This window comes from Salmo salar, chromosome ssa10 (genome assembly GCF_905237065.1).
Source record: "Salmo salar chromosome ssa10, Ssal_v3.1, whole genome shotgun sequence".
In the NCBI taxonomy this organism is placed as follows: domain Eukaryota; kingdom Metazoa; phylum Chordata; class Actinopteri; order Salmoniformes; family Salmonidae; genus Salmo; species Salmo salar.
Window position 1 is genome coordinate 108717838 of NC_059451.1, and position 21641 is coordinate 108739478.

A 21641-nucleotide genomic window follows, 5' to 3' on the forward strand; every position below is an offset into this window, starting at 1 on the left:
CTGACATAATCTAATGTTTTGCTTTTGTTGTAAAGCCTTTTTGAAATCGGACAGTGTGGTTAGATTAACGAGAGTCTTGTCTTTAAAATGGTGTAAAATAGTCATATGTTTGAAAAATTGAAGTTTTTGCATTTTTGAGGAATTTGAATAACGCGCCACGGGATTACACTGGCTGTTGAGTAGGTGGGACTAGCCCATAGAGGTTAAGGATCCTTTTGGTCCTAGACTTGGCGCTCCGGTACCGCTTGCCGTGCGTTAGCAGAAAAAAAGTCTATGACTTGGGTGACTGGAGTCGCTGACAATTTTATGGGCTTTCCTCCTACACCTCCTATTATATAGGTCCTGGATGGCAGGAAGCTTGGCCCCAGTGATGTACTGGGCCGTATGCACTACCCTCTGTAGCGCCTTACAGTCAGATGCCGAGCAGTTGCCATACCAGGCAGTGATGCAACTGGTCAGGATGCTTTCGATGGTGCAGCTGTATACATTTTTGAGGATCTGGGGACCCATGCCAAATATTTTCAGTCTCCTGAGGGGGAATAGGCGTTGTCATGCCCTCTTCACGATTGTCTTGGAGTATTTGGACCATGATAGTTCGTTGGTTATGTGGACACCCATGAACTTGAAACTCTCGACTCGCTCCACTACAGCCCCATTGATGTTAATAGGGGCCTGTTCGGACCACCTTTTTTGTAGTCCACGATCAGCTCCTTTGTCTTCCTCACATTGAGGGAGAAGTTGTTGTCCTCGCACCACACTGCCAGTTCTCTGACCTCCTCCATATAGGCTGTCTCATCGCTGTTGGTGATCTCCCTGTTGTGTCGTCAGCAAACTTAATGATGGTGTTGGAGTCGTGTTTTGCCACGCAGTCGTGGGTGAACAGGGAGTACAGGAGGAAACTAAGTACACACCCATGAGGGGCCCCAGTGTTGAGGATCAGAGTGGCAAACGTGTTGCTGCCTACCCTTACCACCTGGGGGTGGCCTGTCAGGAAGTCCAGGATCCAGTTGCAGAGGGAGGTGTTTAGTCCCTGGGTCTTTAGCTTAGTGAGCTTTGTGGGCACTATGGTGTTGAATGCTGAGCTGTAGTCAATGAACAGCATTCTCACATAGGTGTTCCTTTTGTCCAGGTGGGAAAGGGCAGTGTGGAGTGCGATTGAGATTGCGTCATCTGTGGATCTGTTGGGGCAGTGTGCGAATTGGAGTGGGTCTAGGGTATCCGGGTGGATGCTGTTGATGTGAGCCATGACCAGCCTTTCAAAGCACTTCATGCCTACGGACGTGGGTGCTATGGGGCGGTAATCATTTAGGCAGGTTACCTTCGCTTCCTTGGGCACAGGGACTATGGTGGTCTGCTTGAAACATGTAAGTATTACAGACTCAGTCAGGGAGAGGTTGAAAATTTTAGTGAAGACACTTACCGATTGGTCCGCGGATGCTCTGAGTATACGTCCTGGTAATCCATCTGGCCCTGCGGCTTTGCGAATGTTGACCTGTTTAAAGGTCTTGCTCACATTGGCTACCGAGCACGTTATCACACAGTCATCTAGAACAGCTGGTGCTCTAGTGCATGTTTCAGTGTTGATTGCCTCGAGCATAAAAGGCATTTAGCTCATCTGGTAGGCTCGCGTCACAGGGCAGCTCGCGTCTGGGTTTCCCTTTGTAGTTCATAATAGTTTTCAAGCCCTGCCATATATGACAAGCGTCAGAGCCGGTGCCGTAGGATTCAATCTTAATCCTGCATTGACGCTTTGTTTGTTTGATGGTTTGTCTGAGGGCATAGCGGGATTTCTTATAAGCGTACGGATTAGTGTCCCGCACTTTGAAAGCAGCAGCTCTAGCCTATAGCTCGATGCGGATGTTGCCTGTAATCCATGGCTTCTGGTTGGGATGTGTACATACGGTCACTGTGGAGATGATGTCATCGATGCACTTATTGATGAAGCCGATGACAAAGGTGGTATACTCCTCAATGCCACTGGATGAATCCTGGAACATATTCCAGTCTGTGCTAGCAAAACAGTCCTGTAGCGTAGCATCCGCATCATCTGACCACTTCCGTATTGAGTGACTCACTGGTGCTTCCTGCAGGAATCCGGAGGATAGAATTATGGTCAGATTTGCCAAATGGAGGGCGGAGGAGAGCTTTTTATGCATCTCTGTGTGTGGAGTAAAGGTGGTCTAGAGTTTTTCCTCTGGTTGCACATGTGACATGCTGGTAAAAATTTGGTAAAACTGAATAAATTCAACCACATCTTTGTTTCATCACAAAACCAGAGAGCAACCTCTGTCCGGTGAAGTCCACAAAGCATATTGCATGTAACAAACAGTAACATGACCTTCAGCATGGTCAAGCAAGTTAATGTTTCTGTCATTTTCGGACAGCTAAACAACTATTTATTTAGAACCATTGAGAGTTACCGCAAGTCGCAAAGAAAACAGGAGCTGCTTCCACTATTCCAGCACCATTTCAACTTCGACATTTCAACATCATCAAATCACCTATGCTTAGTCTAATACAGTGACAACTAAAAGATACCAAAAACAATAAGCTAAATATCATGTGGCTGTCCATTCTTCCAGTGGTGATTTTAGCATGTAAATCTTGGTGGGGCAAAAAAAGAAAAAAGTGGATTGCATGCCAGCAAAGCCACTACTCAACACAATACTAAACAATACATTAATTGCACTATAACGGTGACAAACGGTGCCCACAAACTGTTAGGGAATACATAAAGCTGTTACAACAGCAGTCCCAACATCTTACCACTGCTACACCTGGATATCAGCGGAGCCTTGTCTGGCAGTGAAACAGTTCATTCAGCCTCATTTAATGCCTTTAAAAAAACATAGCTGATATGGCTGACATGCTTAAACAAATGTGGTTTCTAATGTCAATAGAGATGTACAAACTATGGTATTGTCACGTCCTGACCAATATTTAGGTATTATTCGTATTATATTTTGGTCAGGACGTGGCAGGGGTATATTTGTTTTGTATTTTGGGGTTTTGTGTGTGGTGTAGTGGGGTGTTAGTGGTTGGTATAGGTTCTAGGTTTGTTTTTCTATGTATAGTTAATTGGGGTTGGACTCCCAATTGAAGGCAGGTGTGTTGAGTTGCCTTTGATTGGGAGTCCTATATAATAGGGTGTGTTTGTCTTTGTATTTTGTGGGTAGTTGTTTTTCGCACTGCTAGTATTAATTTAGCCTGTGAAACTGTCCTTCGTCGTTCTCTTGTTTTTTTGTGTGTATTGTAACGGTTTTGACTTGAGGTTATCATTTATAGGGGTGCCAGGTAGGTTGTGCCTACCAGAGAAAATATTGGTTTTTCCTTTTAGTTTGGGAGGGAATGAGTCCCATCTGGTCCGTCAAGTCTACACCAATACAAAGGACTCATGTAAAAGTCAGGATGGAAATACACTTTTCATAAACCCTTAAAACATTGGAAAGAACTTACAAAACAACTGTATTCTTTTGCGTGGTTGTATTACTAACAAATGATCACACACAAACACAACAATATAACAATAATGAGCTTTAAACAGCTCTAGTTCCTCCAGAAATATCCTGTACCTCGGGCCTAAAAAGAGTCCAGCCCGGTAAACAAGTTCAGGGAACTCAAGTGTCCTTAGTCACGCAATGTTTGTCCGTTCATAAACCCAGTGTCAATCATACAATCAAAATAACAAATATTTTACCACACAACTATAAAGCGTATCACATCTTAGTAAATCCTCAACTACAACTAACTACATAAATCATCACGGTATACATCACACCAAAACAAATGAAATACCGTATACAAAAGGTTGTAGTCAGTCGGTCAGTCAGACAAGCCAATCTGCCGACAGATCTCCAGCGGAGAAAGGCCACGAAAAACAACGGAGAGGTGTAGTCCTCGGATGCAAAGAGTGGATCCGATCCTGGGTAAAACTTGCTATTAGGCTACACAAAGCACACTTTTAAAGCAACACAACAAACAGAAGAGAGAAGCTTCAGAACTGAGGGTTGAACGCATCCTCATTCACGTTTCCATCACAACCCCACTTTTGCGCAGCTGATGCTGGCTATTTAATTGGGAATTAATGGGGAAGCGCCCTATTGGAAGGAGAAGCACTATTTAATTAAGAATTAAAGGGGAAGCGCTCTATTGGAAGGAGAAGCACTGAGACGGTTCAGGAAAATTCAGGGCCGTCACAGTATGCGTTATCCTAATTAATTAAAAGATGAGCATCCACATTCCGCCTGCGTATTGGTCCTCCCTTCAACACAACGACGGCTGTATTTGTGACAGAACTACCCACCATACCAGGACCAAGCAGCGGAGGAATTCTGGCGAGGACTGGGGAACACGGCGGGTAAGGGAGCCTGAGAGGCAGCCCCAATAATTGTTTTGGGGGGCACAAGGGCTGTTTGAGGGGGCGAGGTTGGAGACCCAGGCCAGCTCCCCATACCCTTTTTGGACAGAAACAGACTGGACAGGTCCCGTGCTTTGGGGTAGGTGCTGTAGTGAGGCCTGGTATTTTCAGGCCGGTACGCGCAGTACCAGCGCCCCGCATGTGCCAGGGGAGAGTGGGCATCCAGCCTGAAGGGGTGATGCCAACCCTGCGCTCGAGACCGCCAGTGCGCCTCTACGGTCCAGTGTTTCCCACTACATGCACTAGCCTTGAGGTGCGTGTCTCCAGGCTGGCACGTCCAGTACCAGCCCCACGCATCAGGCATCTAGTGCGTCAGCCCAGCCTCGCCAGTCAGGAGCTGCCAGAGTGGCCCGTCTGCCCGGATCAGCCAGAGTGGCCCGTCTGCCCGGATCAGCCAGAGTGGCCCGTCTGCTCGGATCAGCCAGAGTGGCCCGTCTGCCCGGATCTGCCAGAGTGGCCCGTCTGCCCGGATCAGCCAGAGTGGCCCGTCTGCCCGGATCAGCCAGAGTGGCCCGTCTGCCCGGATCAGCCAGAGTGGCCCGTCTGCCCGGATCAGCCAGAGTGGCCCGTCTGCCCGGATCAGCCAGAGTGGCCCGTCTGCCCGGATCAGCCAGAGTGGCCCGCCGCGCCGGATCAGCCAGAGTGGCCCGCCGCGCCGGATCTGCCAGAGTGGCCCGCCGCGCCGGATCTGCCAGAGTGGCCCGCCGCGCAGCCATCGCCGCCCGCCAGCCGGGCGCAGCAAGGGTCGCCCGCAGCCAGAGACACCCGCCAGCCGGTCGCGGCAAGAGTCGCCCGCCAGTCGGGCGAAGTCAGGGGCGTCCACTAGTCTTCCGGAGCGGCCAGGGGCGCCACATTTTACATTTACATTTTAGTCATTTAGCAGACGCTCTTATCCAGAGCGACTTACAGTAGTGAATGCATACATTTCATACATTTTTTTTCTGTGCTGTGGGCGACGCCGAGGGTGGAGCGGGGTCCACGTCCCGCACCTGAGCCGCCTCCAATATAGGTGGGTTGGGGAGGGGGGGTGTAGCACAGTGCCGTCGTTGACGGTAGCCACCCTCCCTTCCCTCCCTGTAGTTTAGGGGGATTTTTCGGTTTGTTTTGGGGTTTTCTGTGTTTTTCTTTTGAGGTGCATTCAGGGTATGCACCTTTAGGGGGGGTAATGTCACGTCCTGACCAATATTTAGGTATTATTTGTATTATATTTTGGTCAGGACGTGGCAGAGGTATATTTGTTTTGTATTTTGGGGTTTTGTGTGTGGTGTAGTGGGGTGTTAGTTGTTGGTATAGGTTCTAGGTTTGTTTTTCTATGTATAGTTAATTGGGGTTGGACTCCCAATTGAAGGCAGGTGTGTTGAGTTGCCTTTGATTGGGAGTCCTATATAATACGGTGTGTTTGTCTTTGTGTTTTGTGGGTAGTTGTATTTCGCACTGCTAGTATTCATTTAGCCTGTGAAACTGTCCTTCGTCGTTCTTGTTGTTTTCTTGTTTTTTTGTGTATGCGTTATCCTAATTAATTAAAAGATGAGCATCCACATTCCGCCTGCGTATTGGTCCTCCCTTCAACACAACGACGGCTGTATTTGTGACAGGTATAAGGGGACGACAATTGGATAAGAGGCAATCCGTAATTTCGATTAAGTCATTAATGAGCGAGCTAGGATGGAAGTAGTCAATATAACAATTTGTTCAGCACTTTTGAAATGTACAGCGACAGAATTCAGAACAGGGGCCGTTCTTACAGTGTTCTCCCTGTACACCTAGTCAGAACCGTAGGATAAATAATGGGGGCATATAAGCAGACAATGAAAGCTCTTACAATATTCGATGATTACATTTCTCTAAAACAGGTTATATGCTACATGTGCACCACCAAGTCAGAACAGTAAGCGAAATTAAGAGGGGTAAATAGACCAAATTATTAGGGTGAGGCACATGGGCTACTAACATCTTACTACACAACATACCCTTAGTATTAATTTCTTAGCTACAGTATACATATCTCCCTGGCATATTACATAATTTACACAGCAGTATTAGAATACATTTTTGGACTCACCTTGTCGTGCTGTACTCACTTAAACAGGAAGGTGGCGCGTCGGTCCTTCAAATTATTATGATGTCATTGATTTTCAGTCGTAGCTCTAGAAAGAGGCCGGATTTACAATTCCGAGTTGGATGTCCGTTCAAAATGTATTTTCCCAGTCGGAGCTCATTTATTCCCGAGTTCCCAGTTGTCTTGAACTCACTGAAGTCAAGTTAACAGTTGTTTTGAGCATGGCACAAATCATGCTTCACTGACAGCATGGGCAATGTTGGATGTTTATCATTTTAAACTTGGAAAAGAGCCCCTTAATCCCAGATTTGGGACCACACAGCCACTCATTCCTTCCAAACCACTCATTGTTGAATTTGTGATTTCCAACTTGCTGTGTAATGTTTATGTCCAATGGCCGATGAGCACCGATACTTTTATCTGTAATTTCTCTTTAATTCCTCATTATTTCTCTTCATATGACAAGGATTAAAAAGGATTTGCCAGTAGATTGTCGACTTGATTCATGATGACTGCTAGCTAAGATTTTGAAAGTATAATGTTGACATGTCCAATCAAAGCTACTGTACATATAACGTGATTTGACGTAATTTTATCTGTGGCCAATGACCTTGAGCGTTCTTGGATGGGCACTTCTAATGTAACTCTATGGAAACACCCAAAGGGCTATAATTTTCGAGGTCTACCTTTAGACTTGGCGGTGACGTAGTGTCCCCATGAGTGACAGAACACTGAGCCAATCACTGGCTTGCCCCATCACCACAGAAAGCACTGAAACACCTGCATTTTGGAGCTGCCTTACTCAATAAAACAAAAGAGACCATGTTTATAGGTGGCTTTATATATATATATATATATATATATATATATATATATATATATATATATATATATATATATATATATACACACACACACATATATATACACACACACACACACACACACACACACATATATATATGTGTATATAATTGAGTTAATAAAGCCACCTATAAACATATATATATAATTGTTTTACATTGTTTGCAAACTGATATGTGACACATATTAATGCCAAAATAACATGCAAAACAGGCAAGCCTATTTTTTGATAAAAATGTGGGGCTCAAAACAGGTGGGGCTCTGCCGCCACTGCATGGTTCTGATCTCTGTGTGCGCGGCGCGGCGTGTGTGTGTGTGTGTGTGTGTGTGTGTGTGTGTGTGTGTGTGTGTGTGTGTGTGTGTGTGTGTGTGTGTGTGTGTGTGTGTGTGTGTGTGTGTGTGTGTGTGTGTGTGTGTGTACATGCGTTCATGCAAGTAGAAGAAAACATGTTGACTCACCCTACTTGCGAGACGCAAATGCCATCCTCCTCTCTTTCATGTTGACGAAATTATCTATCACTGTCATACAGTACACACTTCTATGTATTATTGTTTCTGTCAACGTATGCTCTCAATGCGATTTGATACCAGTGATGCCAAATCCAATCTGGCTTCCCTTGACACATGTTTTTGATGTGCCAGGACCATTCACATTTATTTTATACTTTTTTTATATAGGGAGGCCAAATGCTTGCTGGCTTCCCTTGCATTCAATGCTATGGGTGGCAACAATGTCATACTCTTTTGGACCAGACAGCATCAGATAGATGTTCTAAACATAGAGACAGAGGGGCACTGTTTTGCTCGCTTGGATGCTTTCTCCGTTGAGATACAGTATATTCAGTCTCTTGCGAATATAAGGAAAATTATGAAATACAGAAAGACGAAAGATAACCGAATATAATTTTTCCTTAGTACATTTTTTGGGGAAGCCTGGCTTCTCTTGGCATCCATGAATACACGCCACTGCTGAACAGTAGGCTACAATTCCCTTGACTACAACACCTGTTCTGCCAGTCACATTCTGTTAAAGGTCCCCAAAGCACACACATCCCTGGGTCACTCCTCTTTTCAGTTCGCTGCAGCTAGCGACTGGAACGAGCTGCAACAAACACTCAAACTGGACAGTTTCATCTCAATCTCTTCATTCAAAGACTCAATCATGGACACTCTTACTGACAGTTGTGGCAGCTTGGTGTGAAGTATTGTTGTCTCTACCCTCTTGACCTTTGCGCTGTTGACTGTGCCCAATAATGTTTGTACCATGTTCTGTGCTGCTACCATGTTGTTGTTATGTTGTGTTGCCATGTGTTGCTGCCTTGCTTTTGTCACGACACCGACGGATGGTGGCGCCCCTCCATGACCGGGCGGCGCTCAGCGGTCGTCGTCGCCGGCCTACTAGCTGCCATCGATCCTCTGTTTCACTTTCTTGGTTAGGTCTAGGTAGGCACGCACCTGTTTTGGTTTAGTTATTAGTAGGGGGGGTTATTTAGTCTAGCGAGGTATGTCTGTGTTTGTGCGTTATTGTTCCTTGTCAGGTTTGGGGAAACTTGAGGAAACGTGTGTTTTTTTTCCCTCTGCCTGTGATTGTTTGTGTTTTTCATTGCAGAGGTATTTATGGGCTGCGTCCCTATTTTTGGACGTCTATAAGGGTTTGGAGCTTGGTATCTGTTTGGCATCCTACCCTGCCGTGTTGGGACTTTCCTTGTTTTGTGCATACGGATTAAAAGTGTGTTCAAGAATTTACTGTCTTCTGCGCTTGACTCTACCTCTCCTGCTTCCTTGAACTACACACTGACAGCTTTGTTGTTGTCTTATGTCTCTTCCTGTAGTGTTGTGTTGTCTCTCGTCGTGATGTGTGTTTTGTCCTATATTTATAATGTATTTATATATATTTTTTAATCCCAGGCCCCCGTCTCCGCAGGAGGCCTTTTGTCTTTTGGTAGGCCGTCATTGTAAATAAGAATTTGTTCTTAACTGGCTTGCAAAGTTAAATAAAGGTTAAATAGAATAAAACAAATAAAAACCGTGCCAAAGGCATATTTGAAGTCCCCATCCACATATAACATAGCTTCCATCATGCTCTTTTACCACTTCACCAAATCTTTCCCAAACATTACTTTTCTGGCCCTCCCTTCTCTTTATTTTCAACTCTCCTTTCATAGCTTTTCTCTTATTGAATTAAACTCCAACCGTTTAGGCTTACGCAGTAATGCCCGATAGCCTAAAATAATTAAATAAAACCCTCAATGTAGCCCATAGATAGAAATACATTTAATAGGCATTTTTTTCCTCTTTATTCAACCCGCTCGCCCTTCATCCACACAATATTTCATGATCATAAACCCACCCTAAACCCGCCCACCCCGTGAATATAACTGCGGGGACAGCGGGTTATGAGTCACCCCACGCATCACTAATACAGAAGGCTAAGTCAAACTCTGTGGTCAATTCCAACGGCTGTCAGAGTGCATGTCTTTCACCCTCCACAGAGGCTGATGTAGCATTGAGTTGTTCTGTTGATCCGTTTAGTCACAAACTGGCATGTTGAGCTTCATCCCCCACATTCTATTTAGTTGACCGGCTGCATTAAACATGAACCCTTTATTAGTTCAATCATGTTGGCAATAGCTGAGCTTGCTGCAGGGAACTCAGCCCAACCCCCTACAAAGTCTTGCCTCTAATTTAACAGCCACATACAAATGGATGTGGGCACATGCCCCCACACACACAGGCACACACCCACACACACATGCCCACTATCCATGTTTGACTGTGCCTTCCACCACACTAATACTGCATAGATCCCCTAAATAGGACGCATAGTGTACATGCAAGAAAGAGGAAAATGCCATTAAAATACACTCATATTTTGGGAGAACATCATAACAGAACAGACTGATCTAATTTCACCTGTAAATAAGCCAAAAACATGATTTTCCTTTTTTTTATGATATTTCCTAACTATGAGGTGGAAATAAAACTATGAAATTGTGAAAATTATGATAATGTCCTTTTTGGATAAAGCGTCTGCTAAATGGAATATATTATCACATTATCACAGTGTGTATCATGTTAATGTTTTATCTGACCGTGCGGCTTAGTCTTGTGGGTCTAGTATTCTGTTCATGGGGACCACAGAACGGAGGCTAATGTAGCCTACATGTTATAGAGATGATGTACTGTATGTATGGGAAAAATAACATTTTACTACTATTTACTAAATTGTTATACTAATTACAATATTTTCTAAAACAAGTAAATGTAATAATCTAATCTGATGTTTAGAATTTTACTTAAAAGGTAAGACTTCAAGAGATGGAGTTCAATGGAATTGGAAATGCATTCCATCTAACGTGTTACAAACCCATCTTAGTTCAAGTCTATGGAGTCTATAGTAAACAGTCTGAGGATGACAGGGGGAACTGTCCAGGCCCCCAGTGTCCAGTCTAGAGCGGAAAGTCACGAGCTCTGCTGGTCTATTACCACGTAGCAACCTAGCGGTGCCAAAAGCTCTGGTCTGCCGTTGAAAGCCTACGAAAATTATGATCGTCAGAACGACCCAAAAGTTTTGGGCTCTAAAATTAGTTTGTTATGATCAGTTTAATCCCCACTGTGAATTCTTTAAAAGTTTGCTACAAATCGAGATATTTAATTAAATAGTGATTCATTCTGACAACAACATTTGTCATCACACAGGACCACGTGCTGGTATAGACCAATCACCGGCCGGTAGGCTACAAGGGAGGAGGCTCTCTCAGGCAGGATGAAAACAACTACATCGACCATGATCCTTTGCTAGCTTTGGCCACTTTCACCATGATCCTTTTTTTTGTGCCATTTTTGTGTCATTCAGCCCCATTCAGCAATATGACCCATTTCAAATTCAATATGATCCACTTCATGCACCATCGGGAGTGTTCCATGGGAATACGTGGATGACGTCAGCGCTATGACTATCTACTGGTTTGAATGTCTATGGAATTGTTACAGCACAAGAGGTTTGTGGCACCTTAATTAGGAAGGATGGGCTCGTGGTAATGATGAAGTGGAATGGTATCAAATACATCAAACACATGGTTTCCATGTGTTTGATGCTATTCCATTTGCTCCATTCCAGACATTATTATGAGCTGTCCTCCCCTCAGCAGCCTCCTGTGTGTCACAGGCAGGGCTGATCTGATGTTTTATTCAGGAACTAATTTCTTCACAGGGTAGCCTTGCTTAGTCTGCTCTGTTTCTCAGCTTTTACCTGTCTGGCAGTGGCATGGTGTGTTTCAAGCACACACACGCCAGCAGTTAAACCTGTTTGATATACAGTATGTCACCTGAACCAATCACTGTGTACAAAGACGGTATAATGAGGCAAGGACCTTTCTTTCAAAAGAAGTGAACTAGTTTCTCAAGTTTGTTTTATATTCCAAATTGACATCAGAGCTGTGTGAAAATACACAGATCTTTTCAATGGTGAATCAAAAAACCATAATAAACTGTGGGAGAATGTATTAGATGTAGTAGGAAGAGACAATTCATCACTTTTACCTGCGATGATGTCATCCATTTGCTCCAAGGCAGCCTCCAACATGTGACTTGCATCTGAGGCCATGGCGACAGACTACTGCATCAGCCTCTATGTTTAGTGTCCTGGAGGGAAATATAAACACTGTTAAATTTTAAGAAAGAGGAATTCTAAATATAATTTAGCTTTGAAAACTTTGTACAGTAAACATCAGTTAGAAAATAAATGTCATATGGTACAAACTAGCCACGTATAAATAAATACCTGAACGCAGTACTGAGAATGAATTGTAATGCTGTGATATATTCTCTACTGAAATGGTTTCAGATACAGTATGTCCTTGTAACATGCTGGTTCCTAGGCATACATTGCAGTATGATCACATTGGCTAGGCCTGGTACAGAGACTACTGGTATTTTCTCTGGGTCATCCCTATCAGTAGGACAGAGCATGGCTTAGGGGCTGCCCCCCCCTCCCCCCCTCTGATGACTGTACAGTGGACCTCTGTTCTAATGAGGCTTCCAAACCACCCAGCAGGGCCTCCTCCCTCTGTCATCCTGCCTTACAACCATCAGCATCTACCCTCTTAGAGAGAACAGCCCGTCCCTTGCCTCACCCCCCAGGTTACGGGATCTGAACACACTGTGAATGTCTTCGTTCTTTCAGCTGTTGATAGAGCTGATGGTTGGTGGCGTTGGGGTATATCTCCATTCCACTCAACCATCACTGAGTTGGGAGACATTCACAAGGACCCAGGTCGGTTTTCATTACGGCTCAAAAGGGATCAGAGTGAAGCGTGACGGATAAATTGATTGCTGTGCCAAGAAATAAATCTGTCTCACACATCAACCTATGATGAGTTCCAAAGATCAAAGACAATACAAGCATCTTGAACTTTGACTGCTTAACTCTTTCATTCCCACCAACTAACTCTGTACTATCTATCATATGACATAATGGAAACATAGCTATTCAAGTAATCTTCTCTGGAAAAATAATTAGATGTGACCATTGACTGTGATGCGTTGAGGACATAGCGACAGGCCTCTGTGACAAAAGGCAACTGTAGATGCTGGAATGGCAGGCAGGGACAGGCAGGCAGTGCTTTGAAAGGAGCCAGGCGTCAACAGTGTTAATTATGTGGCTGTTCAGATTCAGCTGGACACGGCTGAGGGTGATGGCTCCATTCATTCAGAGCCTCTGTAGTACTGACAGCTCCTCTGTGTAACAGCATCACAGTGGGCAGCAGACACTGCTATTCTAATAACTGGCCTGATCATACAAACCCAATTAAAGCCTGCAGTTAAAGGCCATGAAGAGATCAGGGTACTGCAGTGCACTAATGGACATGCCAAAGAGAATAATACAGTCTACTGTCTGTTTCTGTACAATCTAATGTAGCTCGAAGACACGACCTTGGTAGAGCTATTGCCCTGCATTAGGATACTATTGTTGGAGTGTATCAAGTCCATTAGAACAAACTGTAACAAAAGAACAGTAAAGTGGCAAACAAATGAGAGCTTCATTATGATATTAGAACATAAGATATGCTATCTGTAATAAACCTATGACTTCCAGATATTCAAAATCATAGTGAAACTACCTACTACTTATTTATCATTATTATTCATAGTTTATGTAGAAATAGACACGCCTTATTCTCACAGTTTCCTAGTAAAAAAAAAAACTGCCAGCAAAACAAACTTGATCACCCTGTTATTGCAGGAAATGTCCTGCATAGCTGAAATGCAAACATGTAGTGTATTTGAGGTTTAATTAAAAAGGCTTCTAAAGTTTGTAATTTCCATTTTAACATTTCAGAATTGATTTCACCTAACAGAAAATATATCAACCCCTACAAAAATGCCCATTATATATAATACACACAATAATTCACATTCCATGTTGCTGAAGGACTATTTTCCTTCTGTGAGAAACTGGTCAAATTAAGATCCTGCATCTGTACACCCTGTCATGACAGCAGTTTGTTATAAGAACTACATTTTCTGCCCGGTCTTAATGCTTTGCACAGCAAGAAAGCATTGAGGTGGTACTTTGCAGACACAAATATGACTAAAATATAACCAAGCAAACAGACCCATCAATAACCTTACAGCACCTAAAGCCTTCTATTTAATTTGGGCCCAGTGTCACTAGTCAGCTATCACAGTCATTCTTACCACAGAAAAGAGGAGTAGGCTGAGCCTGTTTGAAGAGGATAACATTAGCTAGCAGTGCTCAGGATGTCCCTTTGTCTTCCCATTTCATCCTCTGCCCCTGACAGTGCAGTCTAGCAGTCTCTCACAATAATGTTCCATGGGTCAGCACCTTTCTCCGCCGCAAGGTGTATTTTCAATTCAAACACCTGGGCCTGCTCCTCGCTGGATAAGCCATCGACTCAACAGAGAGTGAAATCTAGCCCGGTGCTGTCAAAGCAAATTTCTGTCAAAAACTCAACATTTCAGCTATATCCAACTTTCACAATGCAGAAAACAGCAGGTTTAGAACAATGTGTTGCTGTCTGGAAAAGACATAAAGGACTTTTAAACTACTCCACAGACCACATAAAATGCTACATAACCTGGAGGTTCCGTGCTGAGTCAAATTGAGCCGCCGGGGCATTTATGTGGTGTGCCAAAAAACTCTGAAGGTTAAAACAACAAACCTCTCCTCTCCTGAAGCACAAACCCCATAAACAAACTGAATCCAAGCTGGTTTGGATAATAATATATTACCTTAACAAGTAACATCTGTAGCCTAAGTAGAATCATATCTGTGTTATGCTGTTGAAATTATTAAATCTAGGCAAAAAAAAGATTTACAAGAATACGATATAAAGATTGAATCATCCCTTGCCACTGTCTTTAGAAACGTGTGAACTGTAACTCTATAACTTCCTCAAATCTTAAGATGTTCTTGGTCTGTACAAATAAATATACAAATCCACTGCACCTGTGTATAGTCCGTACAGTGTCAAACCGCTGTGTCTGCTAGGTCATTGCAGCCTTATTCTCTCCTGCTGCTCGTTCAGTGACTTTCAGAAGTGCATTTCTGAGCCACCCACAGTTTGGAGAATCACCAAGCATCCGAGTGCTTCTGCTGCTATCAGTAAAATGATTAGTGACATCCGAAAACATCACATGCCGAACAGTGTCCTAAGTACATTACAGATATCCAGCTCTGTATCTGGTTTCTGCACATTATCCATTTGGAGAACTGTGATAAGCACTGCATGGGACCTGCTTAAAAAGGGAGAGACAGTAACTTGGGCCTCTAAGGGCCCAAATTATTCTAAACATTCCTACAAGGGAGAAGGTCTGAACCTCTAAACAGTGCTTTGCAATTTCCATGCCTTTACCTTATAATCCTGAAAAAGTTTATGACAGATTATTTACAATTGAGTTTCCCTCCAGTCCTATCAAAGGACTATAAGGACTATAAAAAGTAGATTTGCCAAGCTCCCAGCTTGATAAAAAGAAGCAGCGTGTAATACTGGTCAGATCCTCATGGCCCTCTATCTGTCCCCTGCCAGCGACTTTATGCTGTTGTAATTAGAGTGTGGACCTGAGGCATTCCTTCACGCTGGCCAGGAAATAGCTGATTCTGGCTGAGCACTTGGGACTGGAGGGATGCTCTATCTCAGCCAGCGCTATCACCACCATGTGTTGTCTAACATACTCCTGCCATTCAAAAGTCTCTGGGAGATTACAAGAACAACATATGATGCCTGTAAGATCATTAATAAGTGTATTAACACAGTGATAATGACGTTTGATCATTATCAGTATAAACATGTCAGGAGGGTTTTTAATTTATTAAAATGCTGTTCACCGGCTACATACAGTACAGATGTCAATGGAACACAGGCCTAATGATTAACAAGAAAGTTTCCACCTCAATACAAAGTCCAACTGAGAAAAGACAAATACTTGTATGAGCAAATGAGCTCAATGCCCACTCAAGACCATTGTCTGAGTCTTTGATATAAGTCTGCAGGATCCAAATGAATGTAATAAATATCATTTCTATGGAAATACATTTCTGGTCGAACAATCTTGTGTGTAGATGATAAATACTTGTTTTATCAGAAGGTATGATATCTGTGGTCCCTTGCAGTTAGGACATATAATAATGAATGGTGAGCTTTGTTTGAGCCAGACAGTAACAGTAGTAACACTGGGAGGAAGATCAAGTTCCTGTTTTTGTCCATGTTGTCCCGGCCTGCACTCCTCATGCTCTGCTGACGACAGACACATTGAGCGCTGCTGGGTAGAGTTACAGTACAGCCATCAGCGGTGTCCCATTCGTTCACAGGGACCAGAAAAGTCCCACATTCACCAGACCAAAGGATGGCTTGTGTGTAAGTCAAATGGCCACAAGATTCAAATGAAGGAAGTGCATTTGATTGCCATTTTAACATGATTCCTGATTGTTTGTTTAAGGAGGCCATCAAGGCCGTACAGTTTTGGGGGTGAAACTTTTCTGCTTAATTCATATACCTGAACATCTAGTGTTTATCACAAGTTACCAGAGGAAGACGTAAATTCCACTTTTATCTGTTGGAGTAACTCTCAGGTCTTCTGACACTAATGGCTGGGCCTAAGAAGTGGTCCTACTGCTTTCAACAATTAGTCTGGTGGGTAATGTGAACAGAAATGCCAGAGCATGTGAAGTGGGGTGAAGCACAGAGGGGTGTGAGTTTACTGTTTTCCCTCATTGACTCTGGCCTGTTTGGATAAGCAGAGCCAACTGCTGTTGAAGCCCAGAGAGAGAGTGAGAACGCTCTGGAGGCCTGGATGTCACAAACGCAAATAAGGGGTTGAGCAGGAAATACCCAAGAATTTCGACCACGAAGGCAGAAGAGATGAACAGAAGAAGTGCCGTGCTAGAGTGGGCATCCAGCCAGGGAGAAGTGTGCCGGCGCAGCACATCTGGCCACCAGTGCGTTTCCTAAGTCTAGCCTACCCTGCGCCTGCTCTACGCACGGCAACCCTCAATCTCCAGCACAGCCCAGTTCGCCCTGTGCCAGCGCTTCGCCCGTGCCGGGCTACAGTGACATCTCAGCCAGGACGGGTTGTGCAGGCCGTGCGCTCCAGACCTACAGTGGTGCCTGCTCCCAGAGCCAGGCCTCCTGCAAGTCTCCCCAGCCTGGTAAGCCCTGTGCCTGCACCCAGAGCCAGGCCTCCTGCAAGTCTCCCCAGCCTGGTGAGTCCTGTGCCTGCGCCCAGAGCCAGGCCTCCTGCAAGTTTCCCCAGCCTGGTGAGTCCTGTGCCTGCGCCCAGAGCCAGGCCTCCTGCATGTCTCCCCAGCCTGGTGCGTCCTGTGCCTGAGTCGCCCGCCTGTCCGGAGCTGCCAGAGTCGCCCGCCAGTCCGGAGCTGCCAGAGTCGCCCTCCAGTCCGGAGCTGCCAGAGTCACCCTCCAGTCCGGAGCTGCCAGAGTCGCCCGCCTGTCCGGGGCCCGCTGCGAGGGTCCCCAGTCCGGGGTCGGCGGCGAGGGTCCCCACTCCAGAGGCGCCACCTAAGGGCCAAGCCGAAGGTGGAGCGGGGTCCACGGCTCGCACCAGAGCTGCCGCCGTAAGGAAGGCCCACCCGGACCCTCCCCTTTAGAGTCAGGTTTTGCGGCCGGAGTCCGCACCTTTGGGGGGGGGGTACTGTCACGCCCTGCCATAGAGAGGTTTTTATTCTCGATTTTGGTTAGGCCAGGGTGTGACTAGGGTGGGCATTCTATGTCCTTTTTTCTATGTTTTCTATTTCTTTGTTTTGGCCGGGTATGGTTCTCAATCAGGGACAGCTGTATATCGTTGTCTCTGATTGGGAGCCATACTTAGGCAGCCTGTTTTCCTTTGGGTTTTGTGGGTGGTTAATTTCTGTTTAGTGTTGCTAACCTGACAGAACTGTTTGGCTGTCGGGTTTTGTTTCTTTGTTTATTGTGTTCTCAGTAAAAGAAATACATGATGAGCACTCAACACGCTGCGCCTTGGATTACTCCCTTCGACGGCCATTACAGACCTGCTATATGGGACTTTGCACATCAACAGAAACATGCATCCGCTTAATATACCTCAGCAGATTTATTCCAAGCCATGAGTATTTAACGATCAAATCTCTCTAATAGCATCCTACAGAAACTATTCTTATGGGAGACTGGCTGATGATTAAAAAAATCATCAGCCAATAACTAACCAACCAAATAACTAAGCCGTCAGTTGACGTGGGGAACCCTGCTGTAACCTTGGGTTTGGTTTGCTTTACTTAGTCAGCCCTATATTAAGCCCATCCACCTCCCCTCGCTGGTGAAGCTTCGTTAGCTCTCCAAAATGTCAATATCAGGCGGCCCGAGTGTAATCGCCCTGGCAGTGGATGTTATGTCATACTCATGTCAGCAATCAAGTGACTGAGAGCATGTCAAGCAAACATGAGATCGCAACGTCTCACAATTGCATTGCTCCTTTCAGTGGCGGATAAAGGGTTCCAACATCATTAAATAAAAGTCAAGAAAACACAGTAGTCATAAGCACTACCTCATTATTACCATACATGTAAGAGGCCCTGGGAGAGAATGTGTAGACTAGTGTAAACATGCACGTTTCAGTTTTTACGTTTGAGGTTTTACTAGCTCAGGGAAGCAGGAAAAAAAATGTAATCACAGGGTTTGCTTACAATTGCCTGCAGATAAAGTGGACATTTACTTTATGATCACACTACACATCCTATTTCTTCAACAACAACAAAAAAAACCATATTTTTCATGTGTTTGAAACTGAAGACAGTTTTTTGATCCAAATCTCTCTTACCAACATGAGGCTAGCTTGAGGCTAGTAAAGCCAAAGGGATGCACATCATTTTCCACACCATTATTTAGACATCTAGAACTGTACAGTAGTTAACCCTGAGGCAGTGAGACCAGCATGCACAAAGGCCAGTGTCAGCAGTAGTGGGCAGACCAATAGAACCAGCGTGTCAACACGGCTTAATATACAGTATAAGCATCAAAGCCATAGCCCCACTGACAGCTCTAACATCCTATCAGGGCCTCATTCTGCCACTTACATGTGTTCATGTGCTAGTCGACAAGATGACACATCGGAGGGGACGAGCTGCCTGCAGGCCTTTACTTCATACAGCCTTCCATTTCAGCTGGGCGCTTGAGAGGTAGCCATCTAAACAGAAGTGGACTCAACTCGTGTGGCACTGGGGACCTGCGTGAGAAAGGTGATCTGTTGCATAATAGACAAGGCTTCATTGTAACAGTGTTGGCAGGGGGCCTAACACATAGCATTGCCAGATGACGAGTTTGTGTGTGCTGTGCTTCTGCCTTGGAACTGTGTTGCTCATTCAAAATGGCTGGTAGACCAGACTCCTACACTATATGCAGTACATGACTCCTGATGCACAGAACATAGTAAGGTTACATGGTGTCAACATCTTAACCCACAAGCCAGCTCAACCAGAACAAACCCAGCTCAAATGGCAGGATAACATTATAGTCACACTATGCAAAGCATGTCTCATAACCTGTGGGCAACATGTGCTCAGACCACAGGACTGACAGATGAAATCAGCCCATCCAATGTGGGGCCATTGTTGGAGTGAGATACTTCGCTTTCAAACTAATTCTGTTGGTGCATGAATGCATAGTACTGTATAGTAGGTAAGGAATCAAACAAACTTCAACAGTCTACACTTGCATTGGTATGGAGGGTATTCCATGGAAGACAAGTACAAAGTATTCCATGGAAGACAAGTACAAAGTCATATCAGTAGCTGTCAGCTGTTATTACTCATCTTCACTGAGTCTTCCAGACCGGGGCTCTGGAGTGGGGTTAGGACAGGACAGATGACCCGGACCCGGTTGACTTTCTGCCAGCTCACCGGGCCTATCATCGCTCCGCTCACCTGGCAGCTGTGACGCAGGGGAGTGCAGGTTGCAGGAGCAGAGAAATGTCATCCACGAGCAGGTGCACTCTAATATGTCACAAACATCAGACAAAAGGCCAGGAAGAAACTCAACTCAACTCTGGAAAGTCCAGCCAATCAGGTGTCACCTCACTGTCTACAACATGACCTTCCCCTCGCTTGGCTCAGGGGCTTACCAAATCCATCATACCTTGTTCGTTCAAAAACAAATCTACCAATCCTTTTACCAGGTTCTCTAGGCCTATTTCTTACAACATGGTAGTGTCTGTCATCATCCTGTAACACTAAGCACATATCTAGTCATGAAATCTATGCAGCCTACTCACTCACTTTTTATAGCTACTGTTTATAGGCCTCCTGGGCCATATGCAGTGTTCCTCACTGAGTTCCCTGAATTCCTATCGGATCTTGTAGTCATAGCAGATAATATTCTAATTTTTGGTGACTTTGACATTCACATGGAAAAGTCCACAGACCCACTCCAAAAGGCTTTCGGAGCCATCATCGACATGTCTCTGGACCTACTCACTGCCACAGTCATACTCTGGACCTAGTTTTGTCCCATGGAATAAATGTTGTGGATCTAAATGTTTTTCCTCATAATCCTGGACTATCGGACCACCATTTTATTACGTTTGCAATTGCAACAAATAATCTGCTCAGACCCCAACCAAGGAGCATTAAAAGTCGTGCTATAAATTCTCAGACAACCCAAAGATTCCTTGATGCCCTTCCAGACTGCCTCTGCCTACCCAAGGACATCAGAGGACAAAAATCAGTTAACCACCTAACCGAGGAACTCAATTTAACCTTGCGCAATACCCTAGATGCAGTTGCACCCCTAAAAACTAAAAACATCTGTCATAAGAAACTAGCTCCCTGGTATACAGAAAATACACGAGCTCTGAAGCAAGCTTCCAGAAAATTGGAACGGAAATGGCGCCACACCAAACTGGAAGTCTTCCGACTAGCTTGGAAAGACAGTACCGTGCAGTATCGAAGAGCCCTTACTGCTGCTCGATCATCCTATTTTTCCAACTTAATTGAGGAAAATAAGAACAATCCGAAATTTCTTTTTGATACTGTCGCAAAGCTAACTAAAAAGCAGCCTTCGCAAATGGAGGATGGCTTTCACTTCAGCAGTAATACATTTATGAACTTCTTTGAGGAAAAGATCATGATCATTAGAAAGCAAATTACAGACTCCTCTTTAAATCTGGGTATTCCTCCAAAGCTCCATTGTCCTGAGTCTGCACAACTCTGCCAGGACCTAGGATCAAGGGAGATACTAAAGTGTTTTAGTACTATATCTCTTGACGCAATGATGAAAATAATCATGGCCTCCAAACCCTCAAGCTGCATACTGGACCCTATTCCAACTAAACTACTGAAAGAGCTGCTTCCTGTGCTTGGCCCTCCTATGTTGAACATAATAAACGGCTCTCTATCCACCGGATGTGTACCAAGCTCACTAAAAGTGGCAGTAATAAAGCCTCTCTTGAAAAAGCCGAATCTTGATCCAGAAATTATAAAAAACTATCGGCCTATATCGAATCTTCCATTCCTCTCAAAAATTTTAGAAAAAGCTGTTGCACAGCAACTCACTGCCTTCCTGAAGACAAACAATGTATACGAAACGCTTCAGTCTGGTTTTAGACCCCATCATAGCACTGAGACTGCACTTGTGAAGGTGGTAAATGACCTTTTAATGACGTCAGACCGAGGCTCTGCATCTGTCCTCGTGCTCCTAGATCTTAGTGCCGCTTTTGATACCATCGATCACCACATTCTTTTGGAGAGATTGGAAACCCAAATTGGTCTACATGGACAAGTTCTGGCCTGATTTAGATCTTATCTGTCGGAAA

The 21641-nt window shown here is 44.6% G+C and overlaps 1 protein-coding gene across 4 annotated transcripts in view; it reads right to left on the bottom strand.

Moving 5' to 3' along the window:
* ppfibp2b (PPFIA binding protein 2b) overlaps positions 1-21641 on the bottom strand; it is an 87454-nt gene that overhangs the window by 54624 nt on the left and 11189 nt on the right. Inside the window, exons 1-2 of one of the 4 annotated variants that reach the window (XM_045688384.1) lie at positions 18910-19055; positions 11883-11984 (exon numbers count right to left, since the gene is read on the bottom strand). In XM_045688384.1, coding sequence (XP_045544340.1) covers positions 11883-11946 — 64 coding nt within the window. In that variant the 5' untranslated portion in view covers positions 11947-11984; positions 18910-19055. Of the gene's footprint in view, positions 1-11882; positions 11985-14039; positions 14443-14811; positions 14929-18909; positions 19056-21641 lie in introns of those variants that run through there. The other 3 variants (XM_045688382.1, XM_045688383.1, XM_045688381.1) reach the window with 3 other exon arrangements.